This window comes from Antechinus flavipes, chromosome 3 (assembly GCF_016432865.1).
Source record: "Antechinus flavipes isolate AdamAnt ecotype Samford, QLD, Australia chromosome 3, AdamAnt_v2, whole genome shotgun sequence".
Lineage (NCBI taxonomy): Eukaryota > Metazoa > Chordata > Mammalia > Dasyuromorphia > Dasyuridae > Antechinus > Antechinus flavipes.
In genome coordinates this window covers 523,355,160-523,374,361 of record NC_067400.1, presented here as the reverse complement: position 1 = coordinate 523,374,361, position 19,202 = coordinate 523,355,160, and the positions used below count along the sequence as shown (strand labels likewise).

The 19,202-nt window shown below is 33.1% G+C and overlaps 1 protein-coding gene across 1 annotated transcript in view; it reads left to right on the top strand.

The window, feature by feature from the left end:
• RSF1 (remodeling and spacing factor 1) overlaps positions 1–19,202 on the top strand; it is a 129,030-nt gene that overhangs the window by 62,289 nt on the left and 47,539 nt on the right. The window contains exons 5-7 of the mRNA XM_051987197.1: positions 5,584–5,738; positions 15,232–16,976; positions 18,213–18,419. Coding sequence (XP_051843157.1) covers positions 5,584–5,738; positions 15,232–16,976; positions 18,213–18,419 — 2,107 coding nt within the window. The remainder of the gene's footprint in view (positions 1–5,583; positions 5,739–15,231; positions 16,977–18,212; positions 18,420–19,202) is intronic.

Sequence of the window (19,202 nt, the reverse complement as noted above, 5' to 3'; positions counted from 1 at the left end):
TTATAACCATTTCATTTTAGCAGCATTCTTCCTATGTGTTGAAATTTTACAGAAGTTCAGTTTCTTAACTTGATATATGAAACTGAAAAATCCTGACTTCTATTTTTGTCTTTTGTTGGGAAAAGAAAGGGGTGTGATATATATATTTTAATAGTAATTGCAATCTTTATCTAGAATATCTCTTTGTGTTTGTACTTTCCATACCAGAAGCTCAACTATTTAAGAAATTAACTATTTAAGGCAGACACCTTTTACATTCACTTCTCTGCGTACTCTCCCATTAAAGTCCAACAGCTTTATTTTTTTTTAAATGAACATTTTTAAATGATTAACAAAATATCAAAAATGTTTTCAGTAAGAGTTCGTGAATGGATTTGTTTTCCTTTGATTATATTTGTTATAGGAAAGGATTTAAATTAGAATATGGTAAGATTTATAAAGGGAATAAGATGTTATAGTGATAATAACAAAAGAATAAAAGAAAGGAAAGTGACACGGTAACATCATAGAAATACACAGTAAGCAGAAAGAGATTTAGAAAGGGATACAGACAGACAAGACAGTATTGGAACTATTTTGTTATATCTGATACTTTATTTTAAAATGCTAGGCTCTGCATAATATTGATGTCATATAGTTACTCCTATTTTTTTCTGTTCTTTGTGTAAAGAGATATTTAGAATAATTTAAAACAATTTTACAAAGAAATATCTCAATTTTGAGTGTTCCCTGTTTGGGGTAATTCTATGGTGAACCTGACTATATTAACTATTCTATTTTAACAGGTGTAGCATAAATTAACTCAAAATAGTTATTTCCAAAGCGGTTTCTTTCAGACTATGGTAATCTGATCTTGTGGGTAGAGTTAACTTGTGTTCACATAAGCAGCTGGATCCTAGAAAATTGTTCTGTTCTTAATTCATAACATAAAACAAAGGGGATTTTAATGATACTTTACCATATCCACCTGTCATTCCTCATATTAAGTTGAACATACTCTCTTTGTGTTTGGAGATCAAGGATTCTTAATCTGACATCCACATATCTGCTAGGGAGTTGTGAACTTAGATGGGGGGAAATTACATCTTTGTTTCCAGTAATCTCTCACTGAAATATAGCACTTCTTTCAATCATGAGTATAGACAACAGACATAGTTCTGAGAAGGAGTCCAGTGTATCAAAAAAGGTGAACAAATCTTGTGGTCATTTAATAAAATGGGACATATAAAAAGGCATTTTCTTTAATTGAAGCCCAGAAAGATTAAATGGCTTGCCTAAGATCACCCTGCTTATTAATGACAAAACCAAAAATATAAGCATCCTAGTTCTAAGCAGCTGAAAAGAATAAAATAATTTTTTTCATTTCTAAACAGTTTTCAAATTTGAGTGTGGTGGGTCCTTGAATTTCTGTGACTTGGCAACATTTTTCCCTTTCCCTCCCTTTTTTTCCTTCTCCCATAAAAAAGAAAATGTATTTTCAATGATATAACTCCAGCTATCTAGACCTTTGAGTTTTTTGGTTGATCTAGCCTTCTATTAATCATCAAAAATTTATCAGGTATTTAGCATGTGTTAGACACTGTTCTATTTTTAAAATCTTAGTGAAATTTTTTTTGTTATTCAAAATTAAATGTCACACCAGAATCTCCTTATCTGACCAAAATCTATTGGTTTTCTACCTCTTTGTTTTCCCTTGATAAATTCCTCCTCTTCATCCGTACTATGACCTCCAGACCTTTTCTTCTATACTATCTATTCTAGTCTCCCATTTTAACCTTTTGGTAAACTGGATCAACTCTGCATCATCCTTTTTTTCAATTGTTTGGCCCCTTATCCTATCTCAAGTTATGCTCACTATGTCTTAACCTAGGCTAATGCACACTGTCTTATACCTTTATTTTTACATAAATGTTTCTGAGCACTCAAGTCACACAACTGTTTTGTCTGGGTCCATTACAGTGTCACTTGGGCCCTTACTGCAGTTAGGTAGTTCCTCTGTGCCTTCTTGATTAACTCACTATCCCACTTTCCATTGTGGCTTTTCCAAATCTTTTCATTCTCAGTTGGGTGTCCCCCTATCCCCATTGGTGGCTACTCATATTCATCTGAATTTACTGTATATATATATTTTTAAATCAAGGACTTTCTTCATGAGCTCCCTCTTCTTTCTGCTTCCTTATCTCTTATCACTCATGTGCCTTCTGCCATTATCTCTTCCTCTGTCACACAAAGAATTGACCATATTCTTTACTAAGGCCAGCTCCTATACCCACACAATTTTTCTTTCCATCCTGTCTCCTCTGACAGATTGTCTTTCCTCTGACATTGTCTTTCCCCTCTGTCAGCCTCACTCTGTCACTTATCTTTAATCTCTCTCTGTCCACTAGCCTCTTCCTTACTGTCTCCATCCAAAAGCAAAACAAAACAAAACAAAAAAACCCTTACTTGATCCGTTCCTGCTTACTTTTGACTTAAATCTTTTCTGTTCCATGTTGCTGAACTTCTTGAGAAGGCTATCTGAAATAGGTGCCTCCATTTTCTCATCTTTTCTTAACTCTTAGTCTTGCTTCAGACCTCATCATGCCCCTAGTACTGCTCTCTCCAAAGTTACCAGTGATCTCTCTGTTGCCAGATCCAATGACCTGTTCTCAGTCTACATCCTTATTAACATCTTTGCAGCCTTGGACATTATTGATCACCCTCTTTTTATGGATATTGTCTTCTCACTATATTTTTGGGACATTACTCTTTCCTGATTTTCCTCCAACCTATTAGATCATTTTTTAAAATCTCCTTTGTTGAGTTCATACAGGGCATGCCCTTTAATTATGATTGGTTTCTAGGGACTCTGTCTTGAGTCCTCTTCTCCTTTCTCTCTTTATTACTTTACTTGGTGATCTCATCAGCTCCCAGTGTTTTTAATCAGCTCTTGTCTCTTTGTTGGTGGTTTTCAAATCTATCTTTCCTGCCCTAACTTCTCTCCTAATTTGCAATCTTGCATCTTCAGTTGCTTTTTGGACATCTAAATTGAATGTCCGGTTAACATCATAAACTCAACATATCCAAAACTAGACTTATTATTTTTCTACTTTCTCTACCCTTCCCTCCTCCAGCTTTTTCTGTTACTAGAGAGCAATACCATCTCTCTATTCTTCTGGCTCCTAGGTGCCCTCCACAACTCTCTTCCCTTTCAGTCTGGTGCAAAAGTCCTATCAATTTCACTTTTGCAACATCTGCCCCCTTCTCTCTTCTGACATGTGCCATGTAAGCTCTCATCATCTCATGCCTGAATTATTGCTGTACTCTCTGGGTAGGTCTACCTGCCTCATCACTCCAACCATCCTCTATTCATCTACTAAAGTGAATTTTCTAAAGTGCAGGTTCAACTATGTCTCCCTACTGTTCAGTGACCTCCAGTGACTTCCTGTTGCTTCCAGGATCAAATAATCATTTTTGACTTTCAAATTCCTTTATAACCCTGCCCCCTCTGGTTTTTCCAGTTTTCTTACTGAAATCTGTAAGCTGAAATCTTCTCACTGTGCAGGTACTAATGACATTCTTCATTCTATTTCTGTTATTAGGAATTAATTGAACTAAAATATTCTAGAATTCCTGATTTCTAAATGAGTAGAAAAGTTGAATTTTTGTAAATATGTCTTAAGGCAAATTTTATGTTGGCAGCTTACTAAGAATCCATTACCCTCTTTTAATCTTTTATTTGTTCTAAGGGTCTGAATTAGTTTTATGTTTTGGCTTTTTTCCCCTTCCAAACAAAATAAAATCTAAAAGTAAAGTACAAATGTTTTCGTTGCCATTGAATTTGATAATAGTTTTTTCTTCTAAAGGAATCTTAGACTCATTCTTTCAAGTCTGGTAGCCCTTTGTCATCTGAATTCTTAGAGAGAAATAATTGGCTTAATAAGTAGAGATAGAAAAAGAAATACCACTTGTGAACTGATTCAACCTTTTTGGAGAGAATTTGGAACTGTGCCCATACGACATAAAACTATGCATACCCTTTGATTCAGCAATATCACTGCTAGATCTATGTTCCAGAATTTTCAAAAAGGACCTGGGGAAAGGGCAAGAAGAATAGGATCTATCTGTACAAAAATATTTATAGCTGTTCTTTTTGTAGTGGCAAAGAACTGGAAATTTAGGGGATGTCCATCAATTGGGAAAGGATTAATCAAGTTGTGGCATATGGTTGTAATACAATACTGTTGAGATATAAGAAATGACAAGCAGTATGATTTCAGAAAAACCCGGAGAGACATCTATGAACTGATATGAAGTGAAATGAGCAGAATCATGACAACGTTGTATACAATACCAGCAATGTTATTTGTGTGATGGTCTGCTGTGAATGACTTAGCTATTCACAGCAATACAATGATCCAAGACTATTACAAAGAACTCATGATGAAAAATGCTATGCACATCCAGAGAAAGAATTGATGGAATCTGAATGCAAATTGAAGCCTACTATTTTTCACTTTATTCATGTTTCTTATTTGTTGTTGTTGTTTGTCTGTTTCTTTCACAGGATGATTAATATGGAGATAATGTTTTGCATGAGTGCACATGTATAACCTTTGTCAAATTGCTTACTGTCTTAGGAAATGAGGAGAAAGAAAGAGAGGGAAACAGTTCAAAACTCAACATTTTAAGAATGTTAAAATAATTTATATAATTGGGAAAACATTTTAAAAAGAAACTGACTTGGATAGTTGTCATTTAAGATTGCCTGACTTCTTCTTCTTCTTTTTTTTAAATAACTTTTTTTTGGCAGAACTCATGTCAGGGTAATTTTTTACAGCATTATCCCTTGCACTCACTTCTGTTCTGATTTTTCCCCTCTCTCCCTTCACCCCCTTCCCCAGATGGCAAGCAGTCCTTTACATGTTAAATAGGTTACAGTATATCCTAGATACAGTATATGTGTGCAGAACCGAACAGTTCTCTTGTTGCACAGGGAGAATTGGATTCAGAAGGTATAAATAACCCAGGAAGAAAAACAAAAATGCAAGCAGTTTATATTCATTTCCCAATGTTCTTTCTTTGGGTGTAGCTGTTTCTGTCCATCCTTGATCAATTGAAACTGAATTAACTCTCTTTATCGAAGAGATCCACTTCCATACCTGACTTCTTAATGTCTGTTTCTCCTCTTACTGAATGTTAATAATTACTTTCATTCCCCATGTCACAGGTTGCACATGGCTCTTTTTACTTCTACTGAAGTCCTACTTTGACAGTTCACCATGCTGTAGAAGTCTGTACTATTTAGACACAAGCTCTTGACTTGCAAAATTGGCTTTAAGTATTCACTAGCTTTATTCGGCTCAGAAGCACTGGTTGTCAGTGGGTAATGAGCCAAGTGTTGATGTATATTTCAGTCAAATCAACTTAAGAATATTGTTTTATTAAGGTTTATGTTGTGATCTGGATGGGTGGAAGTACCCATAATAATGGAAGTAAGAATTTGACTGAAAGTTCTTTTTTGAATACTTATCCTGTTAAAAAGTAGTTGAGGGGTCCAAAAAAATGGGTTTTCATGATGTCATATTTCTTTATTTTATTTAGAAATAGAAATGAACTGGCTGAGACTCTGGAACTTCTGAAAGCTCAAATAGATCCTGCCCTTTTGAAAAACTCTAGCCAACAAGATGCCTCTTCCCGAGAAAGCCCCAGCATAGAGGAAGAAGAAACAAAAAAAGATGGAGAAACAACTAAACAAGGTTTTATTTTGTTTGTTTGGTTTTTAAGCCTCCCTTCTTCTTTCCCACACCCTGCCCTGTATTTCTCCTCAGCTCCCAACAGAATCTTCATTTGAGTTTCACAAATTCACATCTTTGTCTGAAGATTACCAAGCTAATATTTTCTGGTATTTCCTTTAAAAAAGGCATAAATATGCAAGTAATTATATTATATCCATAAAAAATAATTTCAATAGGGTTCAATAAGAAAATATTTAACCACTTATAAAATAAAACTTCACAAAGTAGCTGTCAATAATGGCAAATGGAGTAATAAGACTTTTGTTTAAATCCCAGCTCTGCCACCAACTAACTATATGATGGCAGATCTTGTAACCTCTATGAACCTCAATTTACCTCAGGTGGTTGTTTTGAAGAAAATGCCTTGTAAATCTTTAAAAAGTATCATAGAAAATGTGAACTGTTATGATTAATGAATAAAGGAACATGTGTGTAGCAGCAATGATAACTAAATGGGTAAATGCTTATTAATTCAACATGTCTCTAAACTATGACATTTATTGTTTGGAAACTTGTTACTGAGTAAATGCCTTGAAATTTTGATTTTATGCAATGAAACTTGATGATCCAGTTTGGAATTAAGCTTTTTTAAGTGTTAAGACATTTTTTGGTTGCATAGATCCAAAATCAGTGTTCATGTAATTCCATTCATTGACTAATTCTGTCCTCTTGATTCAACCAAAACAAATCCAGGCCATCTTCCACATGAAAATCTTGCATACTTACATATTTAAATATGGCCATTATACCCTGAAACACCCTCCAGTTCCTCACTAATATCACCTGGAGCCCATTACCAACCATTCCTGGCTATTTAACTCAGAACACAGTTTAGATCTGATTCTTCGCATTGATCTTAATCTGGATCTTTTATATGCTTCTCTGTTCTTTTCAGTATATAGAAAGAATAAAATGTAGAAAGAATGGCTTTTATATAGTACTTTATTAATCTTCCTCCAAATGTTTTTAGGGAAAAATGCTTCACAGTATCTATGAAGGATTTGTGTTTAGTAGCACATGAACAATTTTTTCCCCCTTGAAATCGTTTTAAAATAATGTGAATACTTTCTTTAAAACTATCCATTTCTGACATTGAAACATGTAATTATGTTGTTCTTTAAATGTTTGATTAGAATTCACTTGTAAATCCATGTGAATCTGGAGATGCGTTGAGAGTTCCTCTCAGTATTCATTTTTGAATTGTTGAATATCATTTTCTGAGTTTGAATTATTTAAATTTTTCTTATTTTGATAATCTAGGTATTTTTATTTTTTGTCAGTCACATTTGTGATCATATACATATAAACATCTCTTTAACAGTTTTCTTTATTCTTTGTGAAAATTTATTTTTACTTCATATTCCTGGAAGTTTTGGTTAGCTCTCTTTTTACATAGTAGGGTTTTTTTAGATCATATTTAATTTTATTTTATTGTGTTTTTTTTTCTCTTCAGACAACAGTCTTTTTGTCAGTTTAATTTTTTTATTTTTAATTTTATTAATCTTATCTTTGTATATTTTCAGAATTTCTCTTCTCTTTAATTAGTTCGTTTTTAACACTTCTAGGAGTTTTGGGATGTGGCATTTTTTTCCCCATTTCATTTTATTCAGATTCACTGATTTGTTCTTTCTCTTTGTTGTCCTAAATTGTTTAGGAGATAAGTTTTCCATTCATCGTTGCTTTAGCTATATTCCCAAAGCTAGGGCTTAGTGTCTCATTGTCATCATTTTATTTTATAACATTTTATCTAATTATATTGGTTTGTTTCCAGTAAATAGTTTCTTAATAGTTCTGATTTTTGTTTCTTAGCATTTGTGAGTTTTTTTATGCTCTACTATGGAGTCAGGTTTTGAAAATATTGATCATGTTGAAAAAGTTTTTTCTGTTTTCCATTCAGTAGCTGCCAAATGGTTATTATTTTCAGTTCTCTGAAGTTCACTTAGGTCCTTAACTTTATTGCATATCTTGGTTAAATTTGTTTTGGTTTGAGTGAGTGGTACATTAAAATCCCTCACTTTTACCCACATGATTTTAAAATAAGTTAATTTATTAATCAGTTAATTTAATAAACAAACAAAGCAGTTACATTTTCCTTTAGTTTTTTAGATGTTTTGCAATCTGGCATGTACATATAGATAGGTAGATAGACAGTAATTCATTACCTTTAAATACTGTATTTTCTTTTTCATCCCTTTTAAATAATTAAAACTTTTCAATACTTTAGTGTGAATCTTTTTGCTCATGTGTGTTTCTTTTGAATTCTGATTACTTATTATTGCCAATCTGTTCTGTTTATTGTTCAGTAAACGTTTATCATTTATTATAATCTCCTTTACAGCTATGATATTTCTCTTCACTCCTGTGTATACTTTTTCAAAGTTTCTACCCAATTATGAGCTCTTTTTGATGAATATTAGGAAGTCTTCTATCTTGTTAAAGATCCATTTTCCTCTCAATTAGATTAGACTTAACTTTGCACAATAAATCTTTCTTGGTTGTAAGCCTGAATGTTTTCTTTTCTGGTATATTGTCTTTCATGTCTTATTCATTATATTGATGTTTGCTTGGGCTTGTGTAACTAACATTTGCCCCCTTTTAGATCAGGGCTTCTTAAACATTTTCTACTAGCAACAATCCCTTTTTATCTGAAAAATTTTCACATAACTCTGGATATGTGGAATTGGTATACAAATCAAATTTTTACTGATAATAAATCATAATTTTATACCCCCCACATTCATTTATGAGACTCCCATATGGGGTTGCATAATAAGAATCTGGATTTTAGGTGAACTATTTTTGTCTATTTACCTGCCATGTATATGTATTTTTAAAACTTTGACTTTCTAGATTTTGGCTATGATGTTCTTAGGAGTTTTTATTTTGGGAATTCTCTCAGGAAATAACTAGTATGTTCTTCTTCTTCTTCTTCCTTCTTCTTCTTTTTTTTTTACTTTGTTTACTCGTTCAGCTAGGTTTGGGCATTAATTTTCCAGTGAATTTTCCCATGACCTGTTTCCCAGGTCAATTGTTTTTGATAGGAAATAATTAACATTTTCTGGTGATTTTTCAGTCCTTAGTCTTTGGTCTAGTGTTTTTTGTTTTTTTTTTTTAAATGTATCATGTAGTTATTCATTTTTCTTTGTTACAATGAAATTTTTAGGAAAACTTACTTGAATATGGTTTTGTTTCTCCTAAAAAAATGTACATTCTCATTCCAATTCTTCATCAGGAACTCCAATTTCATTTCTTTTTCTTTTTTCCTATTTCACTTATAATTTTTTTTTAAATAACTTTTTATTGACAGAACCCATGCCAGGGTAATTTTTTACAACATTATCCCTTGCACTCACTTCTGTTCTGATTTTTCCCCTCCCTCCCTCCACCTCCTCCCCCAGATGGCAAGCAGTCCTTTACATGTTAAGTAGGTTACAGTATATCCTAGATATATATGTGTGCAGAACCGAACAGTTCTCTTGTTGCACAGGGAGAATTGGATTCAGAAGGTATAAATAACCCAGGAAGAAAAACAAAAATGCAAGCAGTTTATATTCATTTCCCAGTGTTCTTTCTTTGGGTGTAGCTGCTTCTGTCCATCCTTGATCAATTGAAACTGAATTAGCTCTCTTTATCGAAGAGATCCACTTCCATCAGAATACATCCTCAAACAATATCGTTGTTGAGTTATATAATGATCTCCTGGTTCTGCTTATTTCACTTAGCATCACTTATAATTTTTGATTTAAAAATGCTAGTTATTATTTTTATCATCATCTTGTTACTAATCACAGTGTTAGGTTTCTCAAGAACATCAGAAGTGTTTAGCTGTAGTAGTCTAATTCAAGGAATGCTTGTATTACTATCTTCCATCTCGGAGTCCTGCAGCTTTCTGAGCACTACACTATCAAGCTTCAGTCATCTTTATGTTAGACCCAGGTCTAAGCTTCCACTTTGCAAGCTCCAACTCATAGCTGTCTGCTATTGATACTAATATTTGTGACTTTTCCTTGCTTTTACAGAATAAAGTTCTGTAAACTGAAGGCCAGACTTTTCTGCGTTGTACGTGCCTTTTTTTAGTAACCTAAGGTTTCTGGCTACTTGCCTATTTAACGTTAGCTTTTAAAATTCATTTATTGCAACTTCTCCTTGTAGTCTTTTTTAAAAAAAATTTCCATTTATATGGTTTGAAAAATAAAAAGCTTTAATTAAAAAAATAATAATTTTGTATAAGAAAGAAAATTTATTAGTTGTATGTGTTTAACATTTATGTTTTTAAATTTTCCAGTTCAGAATTTTCTTCCTCCCTTTGGTCTTATCTCACTTATTGAGAAGACAAGAAATTTGACATTAGATATGCTTATGAAATAATTCAGAACATTTTTATGTTAGCCATGTTGTTGAAAAAAAGGCAAGAACATGAAAAAAAATATGCTTCATTCTGTACTCAGACTCCATTAGTTTTCTTTCTGGAAGGAGATAGCATTTTTCATCATATATCCTTTGGACTAGTCTTGATTGGAGTAGCTAAATCTTTCATAGTTGATCATTACAATATTGCTTTCACTATGTATGGTGTTCTCCTGGTTCTTAATTCATTTTATATCCGTTTATATAAGTCTTTTTAAGTTTTTAAAAAAGCATTAAAAATCATGTTTTTAAAAGTATTGTCGTTACTTATAGCACAAAATATTTTATCATAATTATATAACACAATTTGCTCAGATATTCTTTATTTAATGGACATACTCCCAATTTCAATTATTTGCCACCACAAAAAGAGCTGCTATAAATATTTTTGTATAGTTGTATCTATCTTTCCCTTTTCCTTTGATCTCTTTAGAATATAGATCTAGTAGTAATATTTCTGGATCTAAAGATAGGCAGTTTTATAACCCTTTGAATATAGTTCCATATTGCTCTCAGAATGATTGGACCAAACAGAGCTTTAGTGTCCCAATTTCCCCATAATCGCTCTGGCATTTATTCTTTTGCTTTTCTGTCATGTTAGCCATTCTTGAATTGTTTTCATTTGTAGTTCTCTAATTATTAGTGATTTAGAACATTTTTTTTTGTTTGTTTGTTCATAGCTTTGATTTGTTCTGAAAATTGCTTGTTCATGTCCTGTGTCCATATGTTATTGGGGGGGAATGACTTATATTTTTATACATTTGACTCAATTCCCTATATATTTGAGGAGTAAGACTTTTATTGAGAAACTTGGTCTAAAATTTTTTTTGCTTAGTTTTCTTCTGCTTTCCTTCAAACTTGGCTGCATTGGTTTTGTTTGAGAAGAAGCTTTTAAATGTAATGTTATCAGATTACATATTTTATGTCCCTTAGTCCTCTCTCTCTCTCTTTCATTTGTTGATAAATTGTTCTCTTATTCATAGATCTGATAGATAAAAATTTTCCCTAATTTGCTTATATCACTTTTATGTTCTACATAGTAATATCTTTGCTCTACTGGTATAAATGCTTGAATTCCCTTTTTAGACTTTTCTTAATTTTCTAATACAAAAAGGTTGAAGTAAACATTTTCTATTAGGTTTCCAGTATTTAATATTTTGTTAAGTCTTCTGGGTTGTGGGAAATTGAGTAAAATACATTAAATCTATAATAACTCTGCAATCTTTTTATATAGACATGAGAGATAAAATGGAATTTATCATCATGCAATAGCACACAAATGACAGGTTATTTCATATTGCATCAGTCTGTATTCTCACTGACAATAAGTTATTAATAGTCCTTATTATCTTATTTGGACTTGTGCACTGATGTCTTTATTGATCTTTTTTGGTGTTATGTTCTCTTTATCTTTCTTGATCATTTCCTGACATGGCATTTTTTTTTTTTAAATTGTGCTGTAGTATTTTATAAGAGTTGGAGTTCTACTTTTGCTTTTTTTTTTTAATTTATTTTATTTGAAAAGATAAGAGTTAAAAAAAAGCAGAAAAGAATACAAAACAAAATAAAGCAAAACAAAAGAGAACATTATCATGTGCCTAGGAGCAGAACATCAGGGAGGATTCAAAATACAGAGTAACAAATTACCAAATCAAGAAAATATATATATTAATAGAAGAAATTATATTCATTAATATTCTTTTTTTTTTTTTTTTACTTCCTTGTAAGTTTTTCTTTGGTTCTCTGCTGCACACTTTACTTTATTCTTTTTCCCCCCTTTCATCCCCACCCCCAAGCAAACTACATTTAACATTTAAGAAAAGATATATGGTGTGTACATATTTAGATATATACATACACACATCCCACATACACACACATCTTTCCTCTTCTTCCTGACTCTTTCATTAAATTCTGCTCCATAACTTACTTTGGTATTACTTAACTTACCTCATCCAAGGATTCCTCCCTTTGCTTCCCCATTGCCCCCCTTATTTATTTATGGATTTTGGAGGGTGCTATACTCTTCATGGTGTATATGTAGTGTTGCCTATAGAACCCATTCTTGATGTGACTAGATGTTTAAAACTATGAGGTCTCTTGCCCCCTCCAATGCCTCTGTCTATTCTTCCTCTGTACCTAATCTGTATAACATGATTACTATTTTTACCTTACATCTGCCAGTCTTTTGAGCTACCCTATTTTTGATGTAAATCTTAAACATATGGTATATATTTTCTAAGTAAACAATTTGTCCATATTTAAAGTTTGTCCATGTTGAGTACCTTAAAATTGATTTTTGATAATTGGCTTTTATATATTAAGTTTTCTGTTAAGTTTGGATTCGGTTGATAGAAAGTCTGAAAATATGCAAGTTCATTAAAGGTCCATTTTTTCTCATTCAGAATCATAGATAATTTTGCTGGATATGCTATTATTGGCCGCAGGCCAAGTTTTTTTGATTGCTGCTAGATATGATTCCAGGACTTGCAGTCTTTTATTGTAGCTGCTGATAAGTCTTGTACAATGTAGCTCTAGCATATTTGAATTGATTTTTTCTTGTCTCTTGCAACCTTTTTTCTTTGATTTGGAGATTTCAAAATTTGGCAATAATATTCCTGGTTTTTTTTTTTTTTTCTTTCACAAATGATCTTGTTCAGGTGGTGATTAGTAGATTTTTTTCTCCCTAATTCTACTTTTCCCTAATGTTCTGTTACTCTAGGAAAATTTTCTTGGATTGTTTCCTGCATTACTTTGTAGAGGTTTTCTTTTTGTTCTCAACTTTCAGGCAGTCCACTTACTTTTGTTTTCTCTTTTTGATCTATTCTTCAGATCTTATAAGATGTTTCGCATTCTATTTTCTCATTTTTTAAAATGTGTTTTGTTATTTCTTTGTCTCTCATATCTTCAATGTCTTCCCTTTGCCTACTTCATTGTCTCCTGGGAACGGAATAAAGTTATTCCCCTTATAGGACCTCCATTTTCTCTTTTTGAACAGTGAGGGACTTGTGCTTGATGATCTGTAAGGTTCTGTCCAGCTCAGAGATTTTGTCCTGGGTTCAGAATCATCTGTTTATTAATTCACCAGCTGGTGTCAAATAACAAATGCTGAACTTCTGGCACTGTTGTGCCTGGCTGAAAGTCTTTATTACTTCTAAATGGTATTTGAATTCTCTATTTGTAACATGATTGCATGCATAAATCTGGTGATTTGCAATAAACATGTAATTTTTTTTTTAAAAGGAGTATCAACTTCTTTTTTGGCATTTCATTTCCTTACATCTCTTCTGCCTTATTTTAATTATATTCTAGCTTGGTTCTTGATTTATTCTTTGCCTTGAAGTAGTGTTTGTTTGGATTAAATTTTTTTCCCTGGTAAGTAGAGGCCCAGTATTTGATGGTCGGATAAGCTAAAACAAGCAATTGATTTACATTGAAAAGAATAAACTCATATTTTAAAATCATTATACCAGTTTTACTCTGATACAGTCTTTAGTCCCTGATTTTATGATTGCATCAAGATAGTAATTTTATTTCTACCCCAAAGTTTGGCATGCATCCCACTGTTTGAGTATTTTAACCAGAATTATTTTACAAAAACATTGCTGTTATATAGTCTCACCAAACTTCACCCAAATATTTTAATGTCATCTATTTGATCGTATATAACATTGTTTCTTTGAAGCTATTTACTGTGTTGTTTCCTGGGGTGAGATAGGTGAAAATGGTGCTGCCTGATATCTTATTTTGCACAGACTATCTCTCAAGGTATTCTGTACGAACAAGTACTAATGTTGTGGGGAAATTTTGCAACAGTAAGTATATGAAAATTGAAGAAAGATGTTATAAAGTAAGCAAGTATATAGTTTGAGAACTGAGCTAGATCTGACAAAGATATAATCAGCAATAGAACCTCAACAGTATCTAAGAGAGTAGTCACAATCATAGATCTAGGATCAACAAAAATGGAATAAGAAGCACCAAAAAGGATCAATAACCTTTGAGGAAATAACTGGATATCGTGTAAAGTATTTGAATTCGGAATCTAAGGAGCAATCTTAGTTTGAATCTCATCTCTCCAACATTTTTTAACCCATATGACCTCCGGTCACAGGCAAGCTACTTATCTCTAGTCCTCAGTTGTCTCATCTATAAAATGAGGGGACTGAATCAGATGATCTCAAATCTCTAAATCTGCAATTCTGCAAACAAGATTGGAGCGTGAATTTTCATTTTTTTTCCATATGAGCTAATCCATGCTTGTCTGTACTTTTTAAGAGGGGCTAATCCTGACCCCTCACTTCCAGGTCAGTTGCTGCTACAGTCATATTCCATACAGTGTCACTGTCTTCTAAATAGAGGGCATCCTTGACAAAGTACCATGAAAACTGATAGTCCTGTATATAATGCTGTTTCATCTAATATCCTCTTTGTTTTACAATTAGTTAACTCTCAGAGGAGAAGGCATCCTTGTAGTTACTGTTAAAAAAAATATACGAAGAGATAAACAGAATAAAAAAGGAAGTAATTGATAAGAAGACCTCAAAGATTTTCTTTGTAAAATGTCAACATCTAAATTGTTTATGCAACCTTTTGTTCCGGTGATTCCTGTGAAATAAATAAAAAGAAGTGATAATGATGGAAGTTAGTTCAATAATAAGTTTCTGAAGGAAGAGTTTAGAAACATTTCACTTGGTGTTATTTTGTAATATAACTTCTATGTTATATTCTTGTAAGGTATAATTTGAAAATGGTAAGAAGTATACATTATATCCATTCCCATCAGTCGTGGTTTAAAATACCAATACTCTTGAAATTGTACAAAGTTTAAAACTGAAATATAAACCTTCCAATGTAGTTTTTATCCGATTTGTACTTGATCTGTTTTAGAGTTTTGCCTAGTAAATTTTGCCATTTATCTCCATTGCCAAAAGAATCAAGATTTTTTCAAGGGAAAGAGAAAATCTACAAAGTGACATAGATGTATGGTAAGAGTTGTGAGAACCATGAAAGCCTCTGTGTAATTAACCTTTATCTGTTTTTGCAGAGGAGGAATTAAAATCGAAAGATGAGAAAGTGAAAATGGAGGAACTAGCAAAAGAATCTGTAAATCTTCCTGTACCCACCACTCTGGAAGAGAATCCTTTAAAAACTGAGAAACTAGAAGAAAAGGAACTTGTGAAAACACCAGTCATAGTGAAGTTAGAGAAAACTTCACTAGAGAGTGAAGAGAAAAAGATCCCCAAAGAGGAAAGTGATTCCTTCAAGGAGAATGTTAAACCTATTAAAGTGGAGGTAAAGGAATGCAAAGTGGAACCAAAAGATGTTAAAAGTAGCACAGAGAAAGTGACTATTCATGAACCTGAGCGATTAGAGATTGGCATTAAACCTGCTCCAGAAAGTATGGAGAAATCATCCGAAGAAACTGAAAAATTAAAAAATGACCAGCAAGCAAAGATACCCTTGAAAAAACGTGAAATTAAATTGACTGATGATTTTGACAGCCCAGTCAAGGGACCTTTGTGTAAATCAGTGACTCCAACAAAAGATGCATTGAAAGAAGAGGTGAAACCTGAGGAGGAGATTTGTAAGCGAATTCCTACAATCATGGCTTTGTGTCCTGAGGGGAAACAACTAGTCAATGGAGAAGTTAGTGGTGAAAAAAATCCTCCAAGGAATAAGACAGAGCAACTGGAAACCAAGCTCTGTAGTTTAAAGGAAGGGGGTAGTCATCCATCTAAGGAGAAAAATGGCTTGGTGATAGACAATGGGGCAGAGTCCTTGGTGGCTCTAAATAAAAGCATGAAAACAAATGAATCTGGGAAGGATGCAGAGGGTCCTACTCAGAGAGGACAAGGACAGGAAGAACCTGATCCTTCAGAAACAGAAAATGCACTTGAGGACACTTCCGAGATAGCAGAAGATCTTTCATTGAAAACAGCTTTTTCTACCACTGAAGCCTGTCCCAAGAAAGTTGAAGAGAAGTCCTCAGTCAAAAATAAGAAGGACAAACGGCCTCCACTCCTAGAATGTCTAGAAAAGTTAGAGAAGTCTAAGAAGACTATTCTTGAGAAGGACACATCAAAACTGAGTCCCATACCTGAAGAGATGGCAAAGAGCACTGTAGAACCAGAAAAGACACCATGCTCTCCAGAGGCAGCAGAGATCTCCCTACCTTCTATAAATCTTGATTTCCCAGAGAAGACAGCCTCTGAAAAGGATGGGTTAGATAACAAAAATACAAAACCTAGTAATGAAGGGCTTCCCTTGGAGAAAACAGATCCTGAGGTCCTCAAGGAAGAAGTGGAACTTGCCAAGATAGGAGTTGATAAATTAGACAGTAGCCAATCTTCTAAAATAGAAGATCCTTCAGAGATCAAGAAGGGTTCTACCATACAGAAAAGTAAATTTAAATACAAATTGGTTCCGGAGGAAGAAACCCCTGAAACAGAAAATAAGGAAATAACATCTGAAAGGCAGAAAGAAGGCATCAAATTAACAATCAGGATCTCTAGCAGGAAGAAAAAGCCAGACTGTCCTCCAAAGGTTCTAGATACAGAAGTAAAGGAAGAGACAGGAAAGGAAGAAGAGAAAATAACTCCTGGTAGAACTTTAAGAAGGTCACCAAGAATATCTAGACCCACTGCAAAAGTGGCTGAGATAAGAGATCAAAAGGCTGATAAAAAACGGGAGGAGGAAGAGAAAGCGGAAGACTCAGCATCTGTCCAAAAACAGGACAAAAAGGAGAGTTCAAGGAAGCCTGATAAGGATGCTAATTCTAAAGGCAACAAGGTAAAACTGTACTCACTGTTTTAACTCCAGGAATGGATTCATTTTTAGTTAGAAATGTTTGAATCTTTGTGTTTCCCTCTAGTCCTTTGCCTTGGATTGATAGGTGATACTTTAAAATGAAGACATTCAACCAGCTCTTAAGAGTCTTATTCTAAATCCTTTAATTTTGTGGACATGGTAACTAACTTAAGATGTTTTTCTTAGGCATCCTCAGAACAATACCAGGTCTCAGATCATTTAAAATTTGATTCATTTTTAAATAGGATTTTCATTTATTCTTAAGCCAGAATTTTTCCCAGTTTGTGGTTCAGTAACTTAAAATACTAATTGGTATAAAATAAATAGTTTGGATGTGCTCCTTCAAAGTCTCTTATTAGTAGAATTTGATAGCCTACTTAAAAGTATTGATTTTTATGTTAGAAAAATTTTCCCTCATTTTAATCCATATTCATCCTATTTATAATGTGGCAAAAAAAAACCCTACTTTTTTTCCCCATTGTTGTCTATCTTTTGTTGCAGTGACTCACAAAACAGATGTGTTTTGTTTTTTTTTGTTGGAATCCTTTGCAGTATGCTATATCTGCAGTGTAGAATATGCAGTGTTAATATGATAGTAATATAAGATTTATGAAATGTTTGCATCAAGTTGACTATTTTGTTTTCTATTTTATATATAAACAGAATTTTATAATTTCTTTAAATGTCGTGAACTTTGTCATATGATGATTGGTTAGAGGAATTGGAAGTAATAGAGAAAAAGCCTTAGGAGGAATATAATCACCGTCTTCAAATGTTTAAATTAGCAGTCTTGTAGAAATGGGAGACTCCAGAAAACGGAAGTAGGTTGGAATCTACATAATATAAATTACTCTGAGACAAATTTTAGCTCATTCTAAGGAAGAATTTTCTAATCAATTAAATAAACATTTTTAAGCACTCAATATGTGCAAAGTGCTGATTGCTTCAGGTCTCCTTTCTTGGGAATGAGTTCCCCATGATCAGAAATGTTCAAGAAGATTCCTTTTCTGGTATTTTGCTTCAGACAGAGTAGGAATAGATGATGTCTGTAGTCTCATACTGCTCTGTGGTTCTAGAATTCACTCTGACTTATTTAGATTTTTAAAATTCTCTTTAATTTCTAATACAGAATACTTTTATGCCAACAGTTTGTGAGATCCAGTGATCAATAATTAGTGTTGTAAGACAAATATACTCCCACTTTTAAATTTATTCTAGATGAAATCCAGGAACAAAGTCCGGTGGACTGGTTCTCGAACTCGTGGTCGATGGAAATATTCTAGCAATGATGAAAGTGAAGAATCTGAGAGTGAAAAATCATCTGCAGAATCAGAGGAGGAGGAAGAAAAAGAAACTGAGGAAGCTGTGCCAGCAGATGATGATGAACCATGCAAGAAATGTGGCCTTCCCAATCATCCTGAACTAGTATGTCCCTGCTATACATTCATCTTACTCAAATGTATGAATTACAGCAGCTGTCACTGAGTATTCTAGTTGTAGCATATGAATAAGGAGTTTCTTACTTTTCTGTCTTGTCAAATAGTTTAAGGGATTATACAAAGAATTTTTAAACAATGATTATTAAGTTCTATCCCAACTGATGTGAGAAAACCATTGAAGGGAACAAGCTGTCACCCTTTGAGCCATTGTCTCCTCTAATTCTTAGAACAACCCTATGAGGAAAACAGGACAGTGATTATTAACTAATTTCCAAGCCTCAATTTTCTCTTTGGTTTAATAAAGGGATTCAGCTAGATAAAAAAATTTTCTAGTTTCTTTCAGTTCTAAGAATCTTAAGATCCTGTTTTCCCCATTTTACAAATGTAGAAGCCAAAGTTTAGGAAATTTAGGTGACTTTTCCAGATCATGTAAATAGTAACAGAGCCAGTAGGAGAATCCAGGTCTAAGGAAGCTTAATCTAATAGTCTGGCTGATTTGTTTTGTTTTGTTTTTTTAAGTGGAAAGTATATATCGAGCTTATTGGGATTAAGAATGAAAAGGGAATTTATAATATGTTCATGTAATGATGATGCCTATGGTCACCATCCTAAAATAATAATAATAATAATAATTTAACAATAATAGCATTTCTGGTGTATGTAAACCATGTTTGAATATGAATTCTTAGGAGGATATTCATTCTTGTAGCCTTAAAATAAGCAGCCAAAATAGGTAAAAAAAAAAAAAAAAAAACAAAACCCAGATCCA